This window comes from Cetorhinus maximus, chromosome 11, assembly GCF_964194155.1.
Source record: "Cetorhinus maximus chromosome 11, sCetMax3.hap1.1, whole genome shotgun sequence".
NCBI classification, from domain to species: Eukaryota; Metazoa; Chordata; class Chondrichthyes; order Lamniformes; family Cetorhinidae; genus Cetorhinus; species Cetorhinus maximus.
In genome coordinates, this window is record NC_135889.1 from 78,062,837 (window position 1) to 78,083,415 (window position 20,579).

Consider the following 20,579-nt stretch of genomic DNA (forward strand, 5'->3'; position numbering starts at 1 on the left):
TTTTCTAATGGAGCAACAACATGCCTGGTCTCGCGGTCACCTGATTCTTCCCCTTTGTCCTCATCCAGGGAGCGTCGCTCCTCCATCTCCCTGGCTGACAAGTCCTCACCTCTTTGCTGCACCAACTTGTGTAGCGCGCAGCGGACCAAAATGATCCTGGATACCCTCTGTGGCACTTACTGCAGGGTTCCGCCTGACCAGACCAGGCAGCAGAACCTCATCTTTAACAATCCTACGGTAAGTTCCATTGTCACCCTTATGAAGGCATGGGAAGCATTGTACCACTCCTGTGCTGGGCTTTGCAGATTCTGTACAGGCATCAGGAGCCATGTTTTTAGTGGATACTCCCTGTCACCCAGGGATGCAGCCCTGCAGCTGTGCGGGGACTCAAACAGCTGGGGCACCTGGGTGTCGGAGAGTGTAAGAATCATGAGAGCACCCCAGGAACCGATCACACACCTGGAGGACTCATTTGCTGTCGTCGCAGACGACTTGCACATTGATGGAGTGAAACTCTTTTTAGATAATGAATGCTGCTGGCTGTTCCCACAGAGCTCTGATCGCCACGAGTGCAGTCTATAAGCCCTTGGATTTGTGGGAAACCCACATTGGCCCCGAAGCCCACAGCTCTGGCAGCCGTACTCTCAGGATCAGCGGTGAATTTAACAAACTCGTTGGCCCTTTTAAATGGGGTATTGGTATCTGTGAACGGCTGGCTGTGAGATACCACACGTGTCCTTTGTGAAGCCATGGTAACTTTTAAGGGACTCTGGGTCTTCGTGAATGAATGCACACAGAGGACCACCTTCCCAGACAGTTTTAGCTGTCTCTAGTATTGCCTCTCAGATATTTGGAGGTACTTGCTCCACATGTGAAACCATTGCTCATGGTCGCACAGGCAACTGGCTGCCTGCATCCTGAGCAACCTCGCCCTCTGGTGTCACCCACTGGTGGTGTGCATGGCCTAAGACCATACTCTCCTGGTCCCTCTCCTCCCTCTGCCCAAGCCTCCAAATACAGAGTTAAATAAACCCGCGTAGCCTATAAAAAGTGAACTGTGGACAAAAGGCAGAAAAAGAAATGGGCACCATTGTCTACATGACCCTTGTGCATGTGCACCAATGGGAAGCCCCATGCTACCCTTCGCCCACAGCCTGGTCTCTTCCCACCTCAATCTGATCGCCTGTTGTTTCTGCAATGCCCCTCGACATTCCTACTATATCCCTGGACCTGTCAGCCACCACCCTCCACCCTCACTCAGTCACCCTTGGCTTTCCCTCCATTGTCTTTGACCCTCCCCCTTCCCTCATCACCCTTGACCTGTCCTCCCAACTCCCTCGATAGGCCTGCCGCCATCCTTAACCCTCCTTCCATCACCCTTGGCTTGCCCTCGGTGACCCTCGACTCACCCTTTACCTCCTCTGAACCAAACTTGAGCTGCCCTTGATCAACCTTGACCTTCCCTCTGTTGTCCTGCTCCCTCCCTTCTGTCACCCACGACCCTCCTTAGTTCAGCCAACACCCTCCCTTGGACAGCTATGACTCGCACTACATGAAGCATCTCAGCCTCCTCTCCCCGTTCCAGCGACCTTTCACAAACAACAAAAGCAGCTCCTACCCACTCCAAATCCATCCTGAAGACTACCTTGCCAACTCCACGCCAGCTTTAATTGGACGTGAAAATGAAGGCACACAGTTTCTGCTCACCTCCAATTTAATCGCAAAGGTGCCAGTTAATCTGAAAAGCTGGCGTTTTAATGAGCACACAGGACATGCTAATGCATTATAAATAAGTTCTCACCGCTTGCCGTCAGGAAACCCGATTCCCCTCCAAGCCAATGCCAAATTAAATTGGTGACTTATTGCCAATGTTGGGAACCTGAAATTTCACCTCCAGCCCAATTAAGTTCCCCCGCTCTCCTTCCCTGCACTCTCGGCCATCGTTAAATTCCACCCTATGAGGGAGAGCTAGACAATGAAGATACTTTCGGGTTTCTGCAGCAAAGAACCAAGAACCATGAGCCTAATAGCCTCTTTGCGTGTTATAAACTTCTATAGCTCCACGGTGACATAATGAGGTGTCATAATTCCGCCTTTTGAGTATTGCTGAAAAGAGACATGTTGCTGAAGCTTTTCATCTTGCACTCATCAGGACAAACACAAGAATGCCAAATTTCACAACAATTTATACTACAGGAGGAAAGGGTGCTGATTGATTGGCAAGTCAACTCTGATTGGCCAAGGTATTGCCATGGGGAAAGCAACAGGAAACTATAGGCTCCCCAAGCTCACAGGTAATTCAAAAAAAGTGCAAGACTTTGATTGCAGAGAACAGGTCCCTGTGGTTGAATGTATGTCATTTCTAGCAAGCGTAAAGGAGCCACATGACGAGCTCCACTGATTATCTTAAATTGTTCGTTCGTGTAGCTATTCTGTATCTGCTCAAGCAGCTTTATTTAAAGACTGGCAGGCATTTATTGCAATTGTATAAATCTATTTTCTGGTTTAGTCCATCAGATTTTAGATAAGATCAAAATTTATTTAACTTACTATTTTTCCAATTAAATGGATGATAGGTTAATTGCAGTTTATTACTATCTATTTAAAAACTTATTACTAAGTTGGAGTTCACGAACCTGTATTTTTAAGTGCATGTGCAAATCTGACTTTGCAAACCAACTATCAGTATTGATTTAACATTGTAAGAAACTAGTCAGCTATTATTTGTATTGCCCTTAAAACATTGCTGGGTATAGGTGCACCATTAAATACAGAAATACTAGTATGAACGTAAAGAGTTCAGAACTTACCTAATGTTTTAGGTTGGCTATTATCATTGCCAGCTAACATTTTTGCAAGATCCTCATATCCAGTCTGTTGTAGTACATCCAAAAACTTGGAAAACCAGCCAGGAGATTTCATCATTACTCTCTTCAATAATTGCCGGGCTCCTGCTTTATTTCCCTTTTGTCTGGTTTCACTGGATATCTGAAAGGACACATTCAGATTAGCTCTAAAGGACATTGTCACAGTTATGCATTTGTTTACACATTTTTTATTCATCCAATTTGGTGATGTTAATTGAGGAAGTCACTGAGAGAATGAAAAGTACCATTGGATCTTTAGCATTGACCTAGATGGAGAGGCAAAAATTAATATTTGTCAAAAGGACGCCTTCAACGACGTAGCACTCCCTCAACACTACACTAAAGAACCAATCTAGATCACATGATCAAATTCCTGAACAAGCTTGAATCAAAACCTTCTGACTCAGAGGATAAATAGTTATGAGTCGTGCCAAGCTGGCCACATAATTATAGTCCCTGTACTTGGGACTTAATTGTATGTGAGAGAGCTGATAAAGGGTTATGTTACTAAAAATCGTGAACTGGGGATTTCCTGGAGCTGCTCCTGTTTTGCCATCTGTTTATACCTCCAATGTAGTTATTACTCAGGTGTATGAAATTCTGGGCTCTTTATGTCTGTGTACTCTTCTTGTCTATCCTACTTCCTGTTGTCACATTTTTTTCAAGTTTTTCCCTTATAAATTCATTTCTATGATCTCATTCCTGATGAAAACTGCTTGAATATATGTCATCCTGTAATTGCAGGATATGACCACTGGGTGGCACTGTATTATCATTTCCCCATAAATTACTCAAAACACTGAAAATTTTTGATCTACAATGTTTACTCCCTAACAGAAATTTATGCTCTAAAAATACATGTTTCACAATAATATAATCAAATTTAACTACGTATTTAATTGTATTTTGAGACCTTTTAATGCCTACATTAATGTTTTTAGTCGAATGTGTCCATCTCTCCTCTTGGTGATATCAGTGCCCCAAGTTGTGACACTATAAGCTGACTTTGAATAGAGCATTCTGGGTATGTGCACTGTACTTAATTTCCAAGCTGTACCATTCATCTCAAATTTTCTTTTGCCTCTAGCAGACTCTGGTCAGCTATTTTTCAAAACTATTTGAAGAAAATCTAGAGAACACATTTCAAAAACTTTATGTGATTTTCATTCATAGAGAGTGTGTGTTTTTTTTTTAATTTAAAGAAAAACAGCAGCTGCGTGTCAAAATACAGAAGATGGCCAACCACTGGTGTTTTAAGCTTGTTTTGTGATCTGTCCACCTTTCAGGTGAGCTGTTAAACCGAGGCCCTATGTGCCAGCTTGGATTGATGTAAAAGATCCCATGGCACTATTTTGAAGGAGAGCAAGAGAATTCTCTCCGGCTTAGACTTATCCTTCAATCAACATTACTAAAAATAGATCATCTGGTCATTATCACATTACTGTTTGTGGGAGCTTGCAGTTTGCAAACTGGCTGTCATGAACTCCTACAACAGTGACTGCATGTCAAAAAGTACTTCATTGGATGTAAAGCGCTTTGGGATGGACCATGAAAGACGCTACAGAAAATAAAGGTCTTTCTTTCTGCCACTGTATAAAAGCACCATGACAGCTCCTAGGGAACCTTGTGCACACATGCATGACCCCTTTCTTGTGGTTGTTACCAGCTCTACATTGATAGTATAAAATCCTTTGCTGTTGATCAAAACTCCTGGTTCATCAGGCGGTCTCAGATTGCCCTGTGTGTGCAATCAGTGGCACCCTGTACTTGTGGGAAACCAGCCAGAGATGTGAATCAGGCTTTCTGCTCATTCTGGTTATAGTCGTCACAGCAGAAATTGATGTAAGTCGATGCTCTGGTAAGCATTTTACATGGAATTTATAGCACCAAATTTACATCTAGCTGCACAAGTCTACGCCAGTGTTCATGTCTACACGAGCCTCCTCTCACGTCATCTCACCCCATCAAAGCACCCTTGTATTCCTCTCTCTCCAACCTCCCCTTAAATTCAACTCTGCTAATCCAAAGTGGTCATGAATTCCACATTTTCATTGCTCTCTGAGAATAGAAGTTCTTCCTGAATTCCAATTGGGTCTTCTATCTAGTTTCAGAATTGGCAAGGTGAAGTCAAAGTGATAATTTCCTTGGTGGCCGAGATAAACCATACCAGCCCCACCCACACAGCCTGTGGGTAAAGATTGTTAAAATGGAATATATAAAGCGGCTGTCAATCTCAAATATAACATGAAGGTCAAGTAACGAATGGATTGCTGTAGTCCACTGTATGTTATTCATGGTAAAGAGCTGCATTGTAGTTAATGACTTATTCATGGTAAGGGGTGCACTGTGGTCACATATGTATTTCATTTTAAAGGTTGCACTGTGGGAATGTATGAGTTATTCATGATGTGAGCAGAGTGGCTTCATGTTTTATTCATGATAAGCACTGACTGTGGCTATGTATGTGTTATTCATGCTATGGGGCTCCCACAGAATTCTGATACATGTGAAAAAGGAGGCCCATCAGTGCTTATTTATCCATTCCACTGTGTCACCTTAGGCAATGTCCTCATCAACCAGTACGAGTGGTAGAGGACACAGTCAAAGTGAAGGTGTGAGGCGAAGTGCGTGTTTGGGTGGGGCTGGAGCTGCTGAGGACCATATTTCCCCCCAAATCCCTTCCAAAATGCAGGCTGCAACCATTGATGGCTTCCTTCCACATCGTACAAGTCTGTCCAAAAGGGAAAAAAAAGGCAGAGAACGAAACAAAAATAGAAAATTATGGAAAGTGCAGCAGAAGGAAAAAGCAGGAAAGACAGAAGCAGAAGAGAAAAAAGAGAGAAACGGCAGCATTAAGACAATAGGGAACAGTGGGGGAGACCATGTTTTTTGACTTATTATGTGCCACGCCCATTCCAACAGCCTGCCTATGTCCTCTTGATTGCTATCACTATCCTTCCCACACTTCACAATACCTCCAAGTTTTGTATCATCCATAAATTTTGAAATTGTGCCCTGTCTAGGTTATTAGCATATATCAAGAAGCACAGGCGTGCCAATTCTGACCCTGGGGAAGCCCATGATATAAATATCTAGTTCATGGTTCATGTTAATATTTTAGATGTAATGTTTGGTTCTGGGAAGATGAAAAATGGGATAAATGCAACCAAAGACTTGTACACTTAAAAGGTTGGGGCCAAGACTTAAGAGGTTAACAGCTTGAATGGTAAGATCATAAAACTGCAGGTGGGCTTACTTAGCTGGAGAATTGGAGACAAGGAGGCTACAATGCTTGCAAAGAAATGCAGCCCAGAGAGTTGTTTTGTTTTGGGAGTGTTATGAAAGTCAACTTACCTTACTTAACATTGAGAGTGGAGGTTATGAACTTCAATCCTCGACAAACCTTAGAGCTTTCGCGCATGCGCAGTCCGAAAGGGGAGGGGGAACAGGGAGAGCTCCCAAAAGGCAGTATCAGGTAGGGGGCAGAGACAGGAGACAGAGACAGGTCCCAGGTAAGTTAAAAGTAGGAAAACGATTCAGGGTTGAGGAGGGCTCAGAGGAAGCCCTGGTGAGCGAAAGGGGCTCAGGGAAGCGCTGAAAATCCAAGAAGTAGCTGAAGGTTGGTAGTTCCATTCTATGGGCTGTTGTGGCAAAGGTATCCCTTTGGAGCAGTAGTGTTCTGCTCAGCACAGTTGAAGAGCTGAAGTTGTGCTTGTGAGTTGGTGCTTGAGTGCAAATTCGGAAATCCAGAATCTCAGGAGATGAGATTGAAACCCTGTGAAATAGACCATGGTTCATGACATCCAAGTTGGAGCGACTTTTGGAGAGAATTCCCAGATTAGATTTTTGATGGTGAAGACGGGAACCCCTCATGAGGGAGGTAGAGTTTCAGTGAGAATGGCTGACTCACATTGTTGCTGGCATCTGGGTGGGTTGTTGAGAAATCCCTGGACTCTGTCTTGCTTGTATCTGTCATTTAGTGTGTATAGTATGTAGTGTGGTGTGTTCCATTACAGTTTGCCTGTTAATTCACATGTACCTCATATTAACCCTGAATGTTAGAATATAAGGCAGATATTGTAAATTGTTTTAGCTTTCTGGCTTTGTATAATAAAGTTTATTTTTGTTTGTTCAAAAGCTGTGGAATCTTGTGGCTTTATTCACTGGGCAACTGTCTCGAATCTCAAACTTTGTCTACTTTAAACAAAACATTATTGGCCATGTGGTTAACAGCGAGGTTGAGTGTCTCGGGCTACAGGAAGATATAGACGGGATGGTCAAATGGGCAGATAAGTGGCAGATGGAATTTAACCCTGAAAAGTGTGAGGTGATACACTTTGGAAGGAGTAATTTGACAAGGAAGTATTCAATGAACAGCATGGCACTAGGAAGTTCTGAGGAACAAAGGGACCTTGGCGTGTGTGTCCATAGATCTCTGAAGGCGGAGGGGCATGTTAATGGGGTGGTGAAAAAGGCATATAGGACACTTGCCTTTATCAATCGAGGCATAGATTACAAAAGTAGGGAGGTTATGTTGGAGTTGTATAGAACCTTGGTGAAGCCACAGCTGGAGTACTGTGTGCAGTTCTGGTCGCCACATTATAGGAAGGATGTGATTGCACTGGAGGGGGTGCAGAGGAGATTCACCAGGATGCCGCCTGGGATGAAACATTTAAGTTATGAAGAGAGGTTGGATAGACTTGGGTTGTTTTTGTTGGAGCAGAGAAGACTGAGGGGCGACCTGATCAAGGTGTACAAGATTATGAGGGGCATGGACAGGGTGGATAGGGAGCAGCTGTTCCCCTTAGATGAAGGGTCAGTCACAAGGGGACATAAGTTCAAGATGAGCGGCAGGAGGTTTAGGGGGGATATAAGGAAAAACTTTTTTACCCAGAGGGTGGTGATGGTCTGGAACTCGCTGTCTGGGAGGGTGGTGGAGGAGGGTTGCCTCACATCCTTTAAAAAAGTACCTGGATGAGCCCTTGGCACATCATAACATTCAAGGCTATGGGCCAAATGCTGGTAAATGGGATTAGGTAGGTAGGTCAGGTGTTTCTCAAGTGTCAGTGCAGACTTGATGAGCCGAAGGGCTTCTTCTGCACTATGATTCTGTGATAAACAGATCCTACCAAAACCTTGGGGGTCAGGTTTAGGATAACATTATTGGAGGCTCGTCCTGGATTATGAATGCACAGATAAATATGACTGCTGGTACTTTCTGAGGTTGAGGTTAACAAGATTTCCACAGTGAATGCTATGATACTGATTGAAAAGCAGAATGATTTTGTCAATTAATACAGCTTTTCTGGAGGGGGAAGATCTATCCAAATGATTTGCAACAATTGACCAAGGTTAGGTTAATCAGATTAACAGAAGAGTTAGAGTTAAGAGGTGAAAGCAAGGGCTGAAAAAAAAACAGTAATAATTGAGGTAATAGAACAGGACCTGGGACTGGAGGAAGCAAAAGTTAATCCAGATGGTAATTCAGTTGAGTTAGCTAGAATTCAGTTGCAGATGAAGCAGCTTGAGATGGAAACAGATAAAGAAATGAAAAAAAAACATGGAAAAGCGGGAAAAAGAAAGAGAAATGCGAAAGCTTGAAGCTGAACTCCAGAGAGAGAAGTTAGAAAAGTTAGCAAGGGAGGAAAAAGAGCAAAAGAAATGGAAATGTGAAAGCTTGAGCTCGAGTTCCAATGAGAGAAATAAATCAGACATCATGATCTGATGAGAGAACAGTTTATGTTATGGGGTGAAAGAGAATCTAGTGGTTCAGATGAGGAATCAAGTCCCATTCCGAGCTTTGAAATAACAAAGAATCTTTGTCTATTGCCTAAATTCACTCAAGACGGAGCTGAGAGATATTTTATAACATTTGAAAAGGTGGCTACAAAGCTAAACTGGTCAAAGCACACATGGGGCAGGATTTCTCGCTGGGCGGCCGACCTGCTCGAGCGCAAAATGACGCGTGATGACATCGGGCAAGCATGCTGACATCATCGTGCACTCGCGCGATATTTCGGCTGGCAGGCGCGGGCGGAATCGGCAGCGCACCTGCCAACAATTATAAGGCCTATTAAGGCCATTAAAGTCCCAATTAAATGTTATTTTTCACTGCCCGTCCAACCTTGTGGTGGGCGGGCAGGCGAATAGGCCAAGCGGCCTTTGCACTTTTTAGGAACCTTCATCCATGGGCGGGATGAGGTTTCCAAACAGCAATTAAAAATAAAATATAAATTTTAATATTTCATTAAGAACGTGTCCCTGCTCATGTGACAGAGTCACACCGGGGGGGGGATGTTTTTTTATCAATTTAAAATTGTTTATTTTCAATTCTTAAGCTCTTCATCTCCCGGAGGCAGCTCTGTGCCTCAAGGAGCTTTTCCAGCGCGCACCCCCACGCATGCGTGAAGTTGCACACTCGCCCTCCTCGCCCCCCCCCCCCCCCCTCACAGGCAGCGCTAAACGCTACTGCACACCTTTCATGCTGGGCGGGCATTAATTGGCCCATGAAATCGCGGTCGGCCCTGGTCGTAGGCAGCAGCTTCCCGACCACTCCCGCCCGCCCCCACCGAGCCCGGCGGACAAAGGAAAAATCCTAGCCATGGACTCTCATCTTGCAAAGTGTTTTGGACGGGAAAGCTATGAATATGTCTTCTAGCCTTTCAGAAGAACAACCTTCAGATTATGAGGTAGTTAAAACTGCAGTTAATGTTTACAAACCTGTCCTTCAAGAATGTCAGTTGAAATGTCAGACTTTAAAGAAAAAGCTGAATGAAAGGTTTGTAGATTTAGGTAGGGAGAAATATTGTGGGATTGGTGGTTTTGATCACTGAAGTTAGAACAAAATTTTGAGAATGTGAGGGAGCTAATGATACTGGAAGAATTTCAAAACAGCATGTCAATAGCTATTAAGTCACTCCTGGAAGATCGTAAAGTTTCTAAGGTGCAGGAAGCAGCAGCTCTGGCAGAAGGGTATCACATAGGCAACTAGAGCTCCATTTATAAACCCACAGGGAAGCTGGAGGAATAGGAAAGAGCCTGTCTTTATGGAAAAGGCAGAAGCTGCTCCAGTCAAGAAAAATGATAGTATAGAGGATAAAAGTGATTTAAAGAAATCAGTATGCTTTTATTGCCATAAGACATGACATTTCAAAGCCCAATGTTGGAAGCTGAATGATAAACCAGTGGCAGTAATAGGAACACTTGCAAAGCCTTTAGAAAAGGCTGTACCAGAAAACGAAATGGGCATTAAAACCATAACAATGGTATAAGTGAAAAGTGGTCCATCAAAAAATACTAGAAAGGGGGAAATGGCTCAGGATAGGAATGCTGCTAAAATGAGTCAGCTTAGTGGAGAATTTAAAGATTTTGTCTCTTACATATCCCATAAAACAAGGAAACAAATTATTATTTTGAGAGACACTGGGCAGATCAGTCATTGATGGTGGCTGATGATACATTTAGTGTTCCAGATGGTTTGATGAAGGATAAAGTATTAATAGGGGGTATTCATTGAAGTTATGAACCTGTTTGCTTATGTAAGGTCAATGTACAAAGTGACTTAGTAAAAGGAATTGTTACTGTGGCAATTGTTCCTAATTTACCGATGGAAGGGGTTGATTTTATATTGGGTAATGATTTGACCAGACTACAAGGCAACATGACAATGACTGTGTTGCAGCAGGCACTTGACCATGCTGATCTTGCCAAACTCCTAAAAGTTACTGTGGCCAAACATGAGAATCTTATTGCTGACAACAACCAATTGAAAGAAAATCTGATTAGTGTAGAGAGCCAACTTTCACACGCTAAAATGAATTCGCTAATGGAAACGAGAACTGGTAAGAACACTTGAGTGCCAGATACAGAAAGGAGAACATTTGAATGAGGACTTGAAATGTCTAAATGATAAACTTGCAGAAGCAAACTCAACAAAGATAGATCTCCAATTAAAACTTGATGAACTTCAAGTACCAGAAATCTCTATTAAGTATCGTGAAAAACACCTTGAACAGGAAAAGGAATTATTGATAAATCAGAACAGTTGGCTGAATGCTGAATGAAAAACCAAGACTGACAAACTGTTGTAACTTTGTTGTGAAATTCTTGAACTTTGTTGTTATCTGGAGAACATGAAAGATGAGATATGTGGTATAGAAGGGCAAATCCAGGCCTTAAAAATGGATAAAGAACATTTTACTAAGGATGTAAAAAGCGAATTCAGAAAGTCTAAGAAGCAGCCAGTAACCATGGAAGAAAGATTCCAAAATGAACTGAATGCCCGTGTGAAGTTTTTATGCTTGTGTAAGGGTTCCAAAGATGACTCTGAAACAAGGGCAACTAAACTCACTAGAGTAGTTGCTGAGCTGAATGAAAAGATTAATAAGCTTGGAAAAGAATTGGAAAATAAGAGAGTAAACAAATACCTGAATAAAATTGTGAAAGAAGTTGAGATGAAGGTTCCATTTCTCAAGAGCCAACAAGAAGAATATGAATGTGTGCGGAAGGCTGTAGCACATCTCTTGGATAAACTAGAGAGTGACTTGAGTAAAGAGAAGGAAACTCATGGTGCAAGTTTATTCATCTGGTGTTGATCAAAACAATGAGAAGGGAAAGTCTGTTATGGAGGAAGTGATTGAGGAAAATCATTTTGAAGCTGCTTGCCAATCAGGCATACATGGTTTCTGTCATAAACTTAAAGGACCCATTGAAGGCATGTTTCCATTAACAGAAGTGTAAGAAAAACCCTATGTTCTTCTGTATTAAAGTTCAGAAACCTATGCAAAAGTCATTTGGATCACATAGCGTGACTAATGTGCACCATATGTGAAGAGGAGAAGACAGCCAGAGTATTGATTTGCAGTCACACCAAAATGGTTGAAAGCCCTTGTACAAAATAGAGATACAAGCAGGTCAAGATGTTTCTAAAGAAAACTTTAATGTTTCTTCACTACCATTAGTTGACCATGAAAAGTTTATGACTAAAACCCATGTAATTGTTGGTGCTCTATTCAGAGTTTAAGGAAAGGGTGTAGGAAAAAAGGCATATTCTAAGTTATTATGATTCCATGATGGTAAAATCGTGCTAATCCTACTTGTTACATGTACTAGCTGTTGTTTTGGTTAAACCTTTATAACTTTATAATGCAATGTGTGCAACTGTGGAACAAAATAAACTTTATCTGTACAATATGGAATAAACTATTTGGCAGAAGTTTACAATGTTAAGTACTTCTTGTAAAGAAATTGTAAAGCCATTGTAATGAAGCATTCTTTCTTCCAAGGGAAAGGTGCCATGAAAGTTAACTTGCTTTAACATTGAGAGCCGAGATCGGAACTTCATGTCCCAACAGACCTCGTTGCTTTCGTATGTGCGCAGACTGGGAGTGGGCTGCACATGCACAGTTCTGCATTTTTTGAGTTCATGGGCACAATGCACCTGTGCAGGAAGAAAAAATGGTGCAAAAACCCAGGTCAGGTGACCAGGAGCGCACCGCCATTGAAGACAAGTATCCCAGGCAGGGGACAGAGAGAGGAGACAGGGAGAGGTTCCAGTTGAGAGAGGGGACAGGGAGAAGTCCCCATTGAAAGTCCCCAGGTAGGGGACAGAAACAGGGGACAGAGAAAGGTCCCAGGTAAGTTCAATGTAGGCAAAGGGCTCAGGAGTAACCCTGTTAATTGAGGAGGACTCAGGGGAAGCTGTGGTAATTGAAGATGGCTTAGGGTAAGCTCTGGTAATGAATATAACTTGAAATTAATCTAAAAATGGTCGAGGTACACTAAAATCTAGTACCCAGGTTTACTTATATCTTATAAAGTCCCTGGCCAATTAATCAAAGAGGGCTCAGGGGAAGCACTGGTAATTGAAGAAGGCTTGGGGAAGCCCTGAAGATCCAAGAAGGCAGTCAAAGGTTGGTGACTCCATGCTGTGGGCCATTGGGGCAAGGGTACCCATTTGGAGCAGTAGTCTGCTTGGCACAACCAAAAGCTGAAGTTGTGCTTATGAATTATTACTTGAGTGGAGATTCTGAAATCCAGGGGAATGGAATATCAGGAGTCAAGATTGAAACCCTGAGAGGCGGGCCATAGTTCATACCGCCCCATGTTGAAGCAACATTTGGAGAGAATTCCTAGGTTAGATCTTCAAAGGTAAAGGAAGGAATCCCTCATGAGAGAGATAGAGTTTCAGTGAGATTGGGTGACTCAGTGTTACTGACATCTGGATTGGTTGCTGAGAAATCCGTGGGATCTGTCTTGGTTGCATTTGCTATTAATTGCACTGTGTGGTGTTAAGGGCAAATCATGTTTAACTAACTTGCTTGATTTTTGTGATGAGATAATAGAGAGTTGATGAGCGTAATGCAGTTGATTTAGGGTACATGGATTTCCAAAAGGCATTTGATAAAGTACCACTTAACAGGCCTGCCAGCAATGCTAGAATCCATGGAATAAAAGTGACAGCACCAACATGAAATCATAATTGAGGCACATGTACCTCATATTGACCCTGAATGTTAGCGTGTAAGACAGATATTGTAAATTGTTTTAACTTTTTGACCTTGTATAGTAAAGTTTATTTTTGTTTGTTCAAAACATGTGGAATCTTGTGGCGTTATTCTCTTAGCAAGTGTCTCGAATTTCAAACTTTGTCTACTTTAAATAAAATGTTATTGATCCCTAACCGGATCTTACCAAAACTTCAAGGCTGATCTAGGATCATAGCACCCACGATAAAGCTTCCTCCAGTCCAAAGAACAACCATACACCACTACTCTGTTTCCTGTCAATATGCTAATTACGATTTCATGTTGGTGCTGTCACTTTTATTCCATGGATTCTAGCATTGCTGGCAGGCCTGTTAAGTGGTACTTTATCAAATGCCTTTTGGAAATCCATGTACCCTAAATCAACTGCATTACGCTCATCAACTCTCTATTATCTCATCACAAAAATCAAGCAAGTTAGTTAAACATGATTTGCCCTTAACAAATCCATGCTGGCTTTCCTTTATCCCACATTTGTCCGATGGTAGGATTTTCCAGATGGTGGCTTTTCCCGCCCCGCCACCTTGCTGATCACAGCAGCCCCACAGCCATTTAACACTCTGAGGAGCATTAATTGGCTGGAGACAGGACTTTTCCACCCCTCACTCAGGTGGAAGTCCTGCCTCAGAAAGCTGCTGCCCTATCTGATTGGATTTGTAGCACCAGTGGCAGCAGTGGCCAGGACTGGGACTACAAGCAGCCCGCAGATTCTAAGTCCCGAAGTCAAGGACCAGGCAAGTGTAGGGGTCTCACGGCGGTGACGGAAGGTGAGGCCCGAGGGTGATGGAGCGAGGGGTTTGGGGCCTTGATGGAGAAGCCAAGGGGAGGTAAAGTACACCTATGGTGGGGGCGGAGACCTTGTGAACATGGGCCCTTGAGGAAGGCGCCCCACCACATTCTTGCCTGTGGCCCAAGTGGGGTGACCTGCTGGGCTTCCACTCCCCCATCCCCACCACCCCCAACACCACCAATGAACTCCTCCCATCAGCTTCAAAATTGAGGCTGGGCAGGAAGTAGGCCTTAAGTGGCCAATAATTGGCCGGGAACTTTACGAGACAGAAATAAGTCTGGGTACTAGATTGTAGTGTAAATCGACCATTTTTAGATTAATTTCATGTTATATTCATTGTAACAGGCTAAAAAGGTCAAAACGCCATTTTGCGCTAACACTGAGGTAAGAAATAAAAACAGAAAATGCTGGTAAAACTCAGCAGGTCTGGCAGCCTCCGTGAAGAGAGAAACAGAGTTAGCGTTTCAAGTCCATACAACTCTTATTCAGAGTTAAAGAGGAGATAAGAAGCCATTTTGTATTCTGTACTTTATTATTACTCACATATATTAATTAAGGGTTATTACATAATTAGGAACCAGTCCAAAACAGGTGATTGACCAAACTGTGTAACTCAATTAAGTTGTAACTGAAGAAATAGTAATTAATCATGTAGTTATGTTAAAGCAGGATTTAAAATCTTACTGCTCCTTTGGATGAGTATCAATCAAATATGTTGCGCTAAACTCAGCAAAAAGACATGACCAAAATGGACAATAGGCAGTCGTGTGAAGTCAGATAACAAAAGGCACTGTGAAAGAAACATTGGTCTTTCAAGAGATGATGTATGTAGGTAGTTAAACTACAGTTAAAACAAACCAACATTTAAACTAACCAATTATGAAATTGCACAGACATGGTCTAAGATGGTGTATTAATAATTTAGGGGATAAAAGTAAAGGCTTTGAATGACATCTTTGCTAGCTAGTCACATTCTGGGTGCTCCTGAGGCACAATTTTAAAGAATTGCTGTCAACGAAGGAGCAGGAGGATAACCTTACTCATCAGCAACCTGATCACTCGTATGAAGCTGTAAAGTCTATTTTGTGTTAAATATACTTTATCCTTTTTAAAACTAACTTTCTCTTTTAACTTACGACTTGAGAGTCCATCTGCCTTACGGTTATGTCTTGTTGAACCTAAACATTTAATTGATTTTATTGGGTTAATTTGATGTCAGATAACTGCATAATTAAGGATTAAGATAAATTAAAGTAATCTATATATAAAAAAACCTGGAAACTTGCTGGTGGGGAGACTGTAAAATTTTGTAAAATTTTACCCCAAGTGTCTGTTAAGTTTGTCTTGTGTTATTGTTTCTAAGATTCCCACCACCAAAGTTAAACTGATTGGTCTGTTGTTGCTAGGCTTATTCTTACACCCTCTTGTGAATAATGGTGTAACATTTGGAATTCTCCAGTCCTCTCTGGCAGTGTTCCTGTATCTAAGGAAGATTGGAAAATGATAGTCAGTGTTTTCGTAATTTTCACCCTTACTTCCCTCAGTATCCTTGCATGCATTACACCTGGTCCTGGTGACTTATCAACTTTAAGTACTTATCAACTTTAATATCTCCACTTTGTCAATTTTTAGCTCATTTAGGGTCTCAACTAACTCTTCTTCCATTATAACTTCAGCAGCAACTTCTTGCTTGGTATAGGCAGATGCAAAGTACTCATTTAATACCTTAGCCATGCCCCTGCCTCCATGCATAAGTCCTTTTTTATGTCTCTATTTGGCTTTGCCCCTCTTTTTTACTGCTTTTTTACTATTTACATGCCTACAAAAAACTTTTGGATTCCCTTTTGTGGTAGCTACCAGCCTCTTCTCATACTCTCTCTTTGCTCCTTAGCTGTTTCTTTACTTCCCCTCTAAACGTTCTATATTCTGCCTAATTCTTAATTGTACAATCCACTTGTAACCTGTCATATGCACCCTTTCTCAGTTTCATCTTACTCTCATATCTCTTTCATCATCAAGGGAGCTCTAGATTTGTTTGTACAATCTTTCCCCTGTTTGGGAATGTACCTTGACTGTACCCAAACTATTTCCTCTTTAAAGGCAGGCCATTGTTCAGTTACAGTTTGGTCTGCCAATCTTTGATTCCAGTTTACCTGCGCCAGACCCATTCTCACCGCACTGAAGTTGGCTCTCCCACAAATAATTATTCTTATTTTGGATTGCCTCTTGTCCCTTTCCATAACCATCCTAAACCTTATGATACTGTGATCACTATCCCTAAATGTTCCCTTACTGACACTTGATCCACCTGACCCAGGTCATTCCCTCCTTCTATCATTGGTCTCAAAAAATATTGATGCAGAATACTCTCCTGACCACACGCTAGAAACTCTTGCCTCTCTCTGCCCTTTACACAATTACTACAATTACTATAATTACTATCCCAGTCTACATTCACATAATTAAAGCCCCCATTATAACTGCTCCATAATTCTTGCACCTCTCTGTGATTTCCTTGCAAGTTTGTCCCTCTACATCTTTCCTAGTTAGTGGCCTATAGAATACACCCACCAATGCAATGGTACGTCTACTGTTTATTAGCTCTAACGAATTAGATTCTGTCCTTGACCTCTCTAGGACATCCTCTCTCCAGCACTGTAATGTTCTTAATCAATACTGCTACCCCATCTCCTTTCTTTCCTTCCCTATCTTTCCTGAATACCTTGCATCCTGAAATATTTAGTTACCAGTCCTGCTCTTTTTTTGAACCAGGTCTCTGTTATTGCCACATGGCTATCTGCACATGCAACTCACCAACCTTGTTTACCATACTCACGCATTAACATCCAAGCATGGTGAACTAATTTATACCTTATTGTACTTCCTCTCACTCTGACCCCACCTAATATCTTGCTATTTCCTCCTCTAGTGCTATCTGTCCCAGTTCTCTGTACACCTTGGTTTTCCTCTCTATTGTTACCTTCTGGTTCCCACACCTCTGCCGAATTATTTAAACCCTCCCCCAATAGCACTGGCAAACTGCCCCACCAGAAAATTGTTCCTCGATCTGTTCAGGTGCAACCCTATACCTGTCCTGGCTTCCCCAAGACTAGTCCCAATGTCCCATGAAACTAAAGCCCTCCCTCCTACACCATCTTTCCAGCCATGAATTCATCTGCCCTGCCCTCCTATTTCTATACTCACTTCCTGTGGCACCAGGAGTAATTCAGAGATTACTATCTTTGAGGTCCTGCTTGCTGGATTCTTTCCTAGCTTCCTAAACCCTGCCTGCAGGACCTCATCCCTCTTTCTACCTATGTCATTGGTACAGATGGGGACCATGACTGCCGGCTGTTCACCCTTCTCCCTCAGGGTGCTCAGCAGCTGCTCAGTGACATACCATCAGGGTCGCATCCTAGATTCATGTTTGAGGCCACAGAAACACCTGTCTGTTAGACTAACAATCGAATCCCCAATCACAATACAATAAAAGCAAAATACTGCGGATTCTAGGGAATCTGAAATAAAAACAGAAAGTGCTAGAAATTCAGCAGGTCTGGCAGCATCTGTGGAGAGAGAAACAGAGTTAACTTAATCGGACTCGAAATATTAACTCTGTTTCTCTCTCCACAGATGCTGTCAGACTTGAATCCCCTATCATTATTAATTTCCCAATCTTCCTCCTGGCCCCCTGCACAGCTGACCAGCTGTGGTGCTGTGGACTTGGTTAACTCAAGAGGAACTCTCACTCTCACCAGTATTCAGAACAAAATACTGGTCGGAGAATGAGATACGCTCAGGAGGCTCATGCGCTATTTGTCTGGTCCTTCTTGAGTGCCTGAAGGGTGGGAATTCAAGAGCTCAGGGTCTTGACAGTTGAAGGGATAGCCACGGCTGGTGGTGCGATTAAAATCGGGGAAGCTCTAAAGGCCGGAATTCGAGGAATGCAGATTTCTTAGAGTTGTGGAGCTGGAGGAAATGACAGAGATAGGAAGGGGTGAGGCAATGAAGGGATTTGAAAGCAGGGACGAAAATTTTAACATTGAGATGTGGCTTACAAGCACAGGGATGATGGATGGATAGGACTTGCTGTGAGTTCGGACATAGACAGTAGAGTGTTAGCTGACCTCAAGATGACAATACGTAGTATGATGGTTATGTGACTGGACTAATGCTTCAGAGACATGAGTTCATATTCCACCAGGGTGACTTGGGGAATTTAAATTCAATTAATTAAATAAACCTGCAATTTAAAAAAAGCTAGTCTCAGTAATGATGCCCATGAAACTGCTAGATTGACATAAAACCCTATTGGGTTCACAATTGTCCTTTAGTGAAGGATATCTGCCCTCACTCAGCTGCTGAATCAGTACTCCTCCATATTAAACACCACTCCAAGGAGGCAGTGAGGGTAGCAAGGGCACAAATTGTATTCTGGATGAGGTCTTCAATGTCCATCACCAAGCATGGCTCAATAACACTACTACTGACTGACTCCTGAAGGACATAAATGCCAGACTGTGCCTGCTGCAGGTGGTGAGAGAACCAACTTGAGGGAAAAACATACTTGACCTCGTCCTCACCAATCTACATGTCCCAGATGCAACTGTCCGTGACAGGTAGGAGTAACAACTGCAGAGTCCTCCGAGAGACGAGGTCCAGTTATCACAATGAAAACACCCTACATCACATTGTGTGGCACTACCACCGTGCAAGATGGAATACATTCAGAACAGATGTAGCAGCTCAAAACTGGATAATTAGGAAGTGCTTTAGGCACTCAGTAACAGCAGAATTGTATTTCACCACAAACTGTAACCTCACGGTCTGCCATTACCATCAAGTCAAGGGTCCAACCCTGGTTCAATGAGGAGTATCGGAATCCATGCTAGGAACAGCACTAGTACCAAAAATGAGGTACCAACCTGGTGGAGCTACAACACAAGACTACAAGCATGTTGAACAGCAGAGGCAGCATGCTAAAGCAGAGCTAAGTGATCTCATAACCAATGGATCAGATCAAAGTTCTGCTGTCCTGCCACATCCAATTGTGAACGGTGGACAATTAAACAACTGATGGGAGGAGAAGGCTCCACAAACATTGCCATCCTCAGTGATGGTGCAGCCCAACCTGTCAGTGAAGGTTGAAGCAATTGTAACCATCTTTAACCAGATATATCAAGTGGATGATCCATCTCAGCCTCCTCCTGAGATCTTCAGCATCAGAGATGCCAGTCTTCAGCCAATTCTATTCACTCCACAAGATATCAAGAAAGGGATAAACACACTGGATATAGCAAAGGCAATGAGCCCTGACAACCTCTCAGCTGTGGTGCTGAAGACTTGTGCTCCAGAAGTACCCATGCCCATAGCCAAGCTGCTCCAGTAAAGCTACAAAACTGACATCAACCTGACAATGTGGAAAATTGTCCAGGTATGTCCTGTCCACAAAAAGCTGGACAAATCCAATCCGGCCGATTACCACCTATCAGTCATGCCCCAGCATCAGCAAAGTGAGGGAAAGTGCCCTTGTCAGTGTTATATGTAACACCGATGCACCACTTATGCTCACTGATGCTCAGTTTGGGCTCTGCAAACACCACTCAGCTCCTGACCTCATTGCAGTCTTAGTTTAAATATGGAAAAAAGGCTGAATTTCAGGTGTGAGTTGAGAGTGGCTGTGCTTGACATCACGGCAGCATTTGACCAAGTGAGATGTCAAGGAGCTCTAGTAAAATTGACGATGTCAATGGGAATCAAGGGGACAAACTCTCCACTGATGGCGTCACCGAGCATAAAGGAAAATGGTTGTGTTTGTTGGAAGCCAATCATCTCAACTCCACGAAATTACTGCTAGAGTTCCTTAGGGTAGTGTCCTAGACCCAAACATCTTTAAGTGCTTCATCGATGACCTTCCTTCAAGATCAGAAGTAGGGATGATCAATGATGACTGCAATGTTTAGTGCCATCTGTAGCCTCCCAGATAATGATGAAGTAGTTCCTACCCATATGCAGCAAGACCTGGATAACATTTAGGCTTGATAAGTGACAAATAACATTCATCCCACACAAATGCCAGGCAATGGCCCTTTCCAAAGAAGAGAATCAAACCATCTCCCCTTGACATTCAATGGAATTATCATTGCTGAATCTCCCTACCATCAACATCCTGCAGTTACCACTGACCTGAAAATTAACTGGACCAACTAGATAAATACTGTAACTACAAGAGCAGGTCAGAGGCTGATATTCTATGGTGAATAATTCTGCTGGTTTCCCAATCCTGTCTACTGTCTACAAGGTGCAAGACAGGAATGTGATGGAATACTCCCTACTTGCCTGGGTGAGTGCCGCTTCAACAAAAGTCAAGAAGCTCGA

The 20,579-nt window shown here is 42.7% G+C and overlaps 1 protein-coding gene across 1 annotated transcript in view; it reads right to left on the bottom strand.

Annotated features, from left to right (window-relative positions):
- ifih1 (interferon induced with helicase C domain 1) overlaps window positions 1-20,579 on the bottom strand; it is a 173,675-nt gene that overhangs the window by 145,310 nt on the left and 7,786 nt on the right. Inside the window, exon 2 of the mRNA XM_078552277.1 lies at window positions 2,811-2,988. Within this exon, the coding sequence (XP_078408403.1) occupies window positions 2,811-2,988 (178 nt within the window). The remainder of the gene's footprint in view (window positions 1-2,810; window positions 2,989-20,579) is intronic.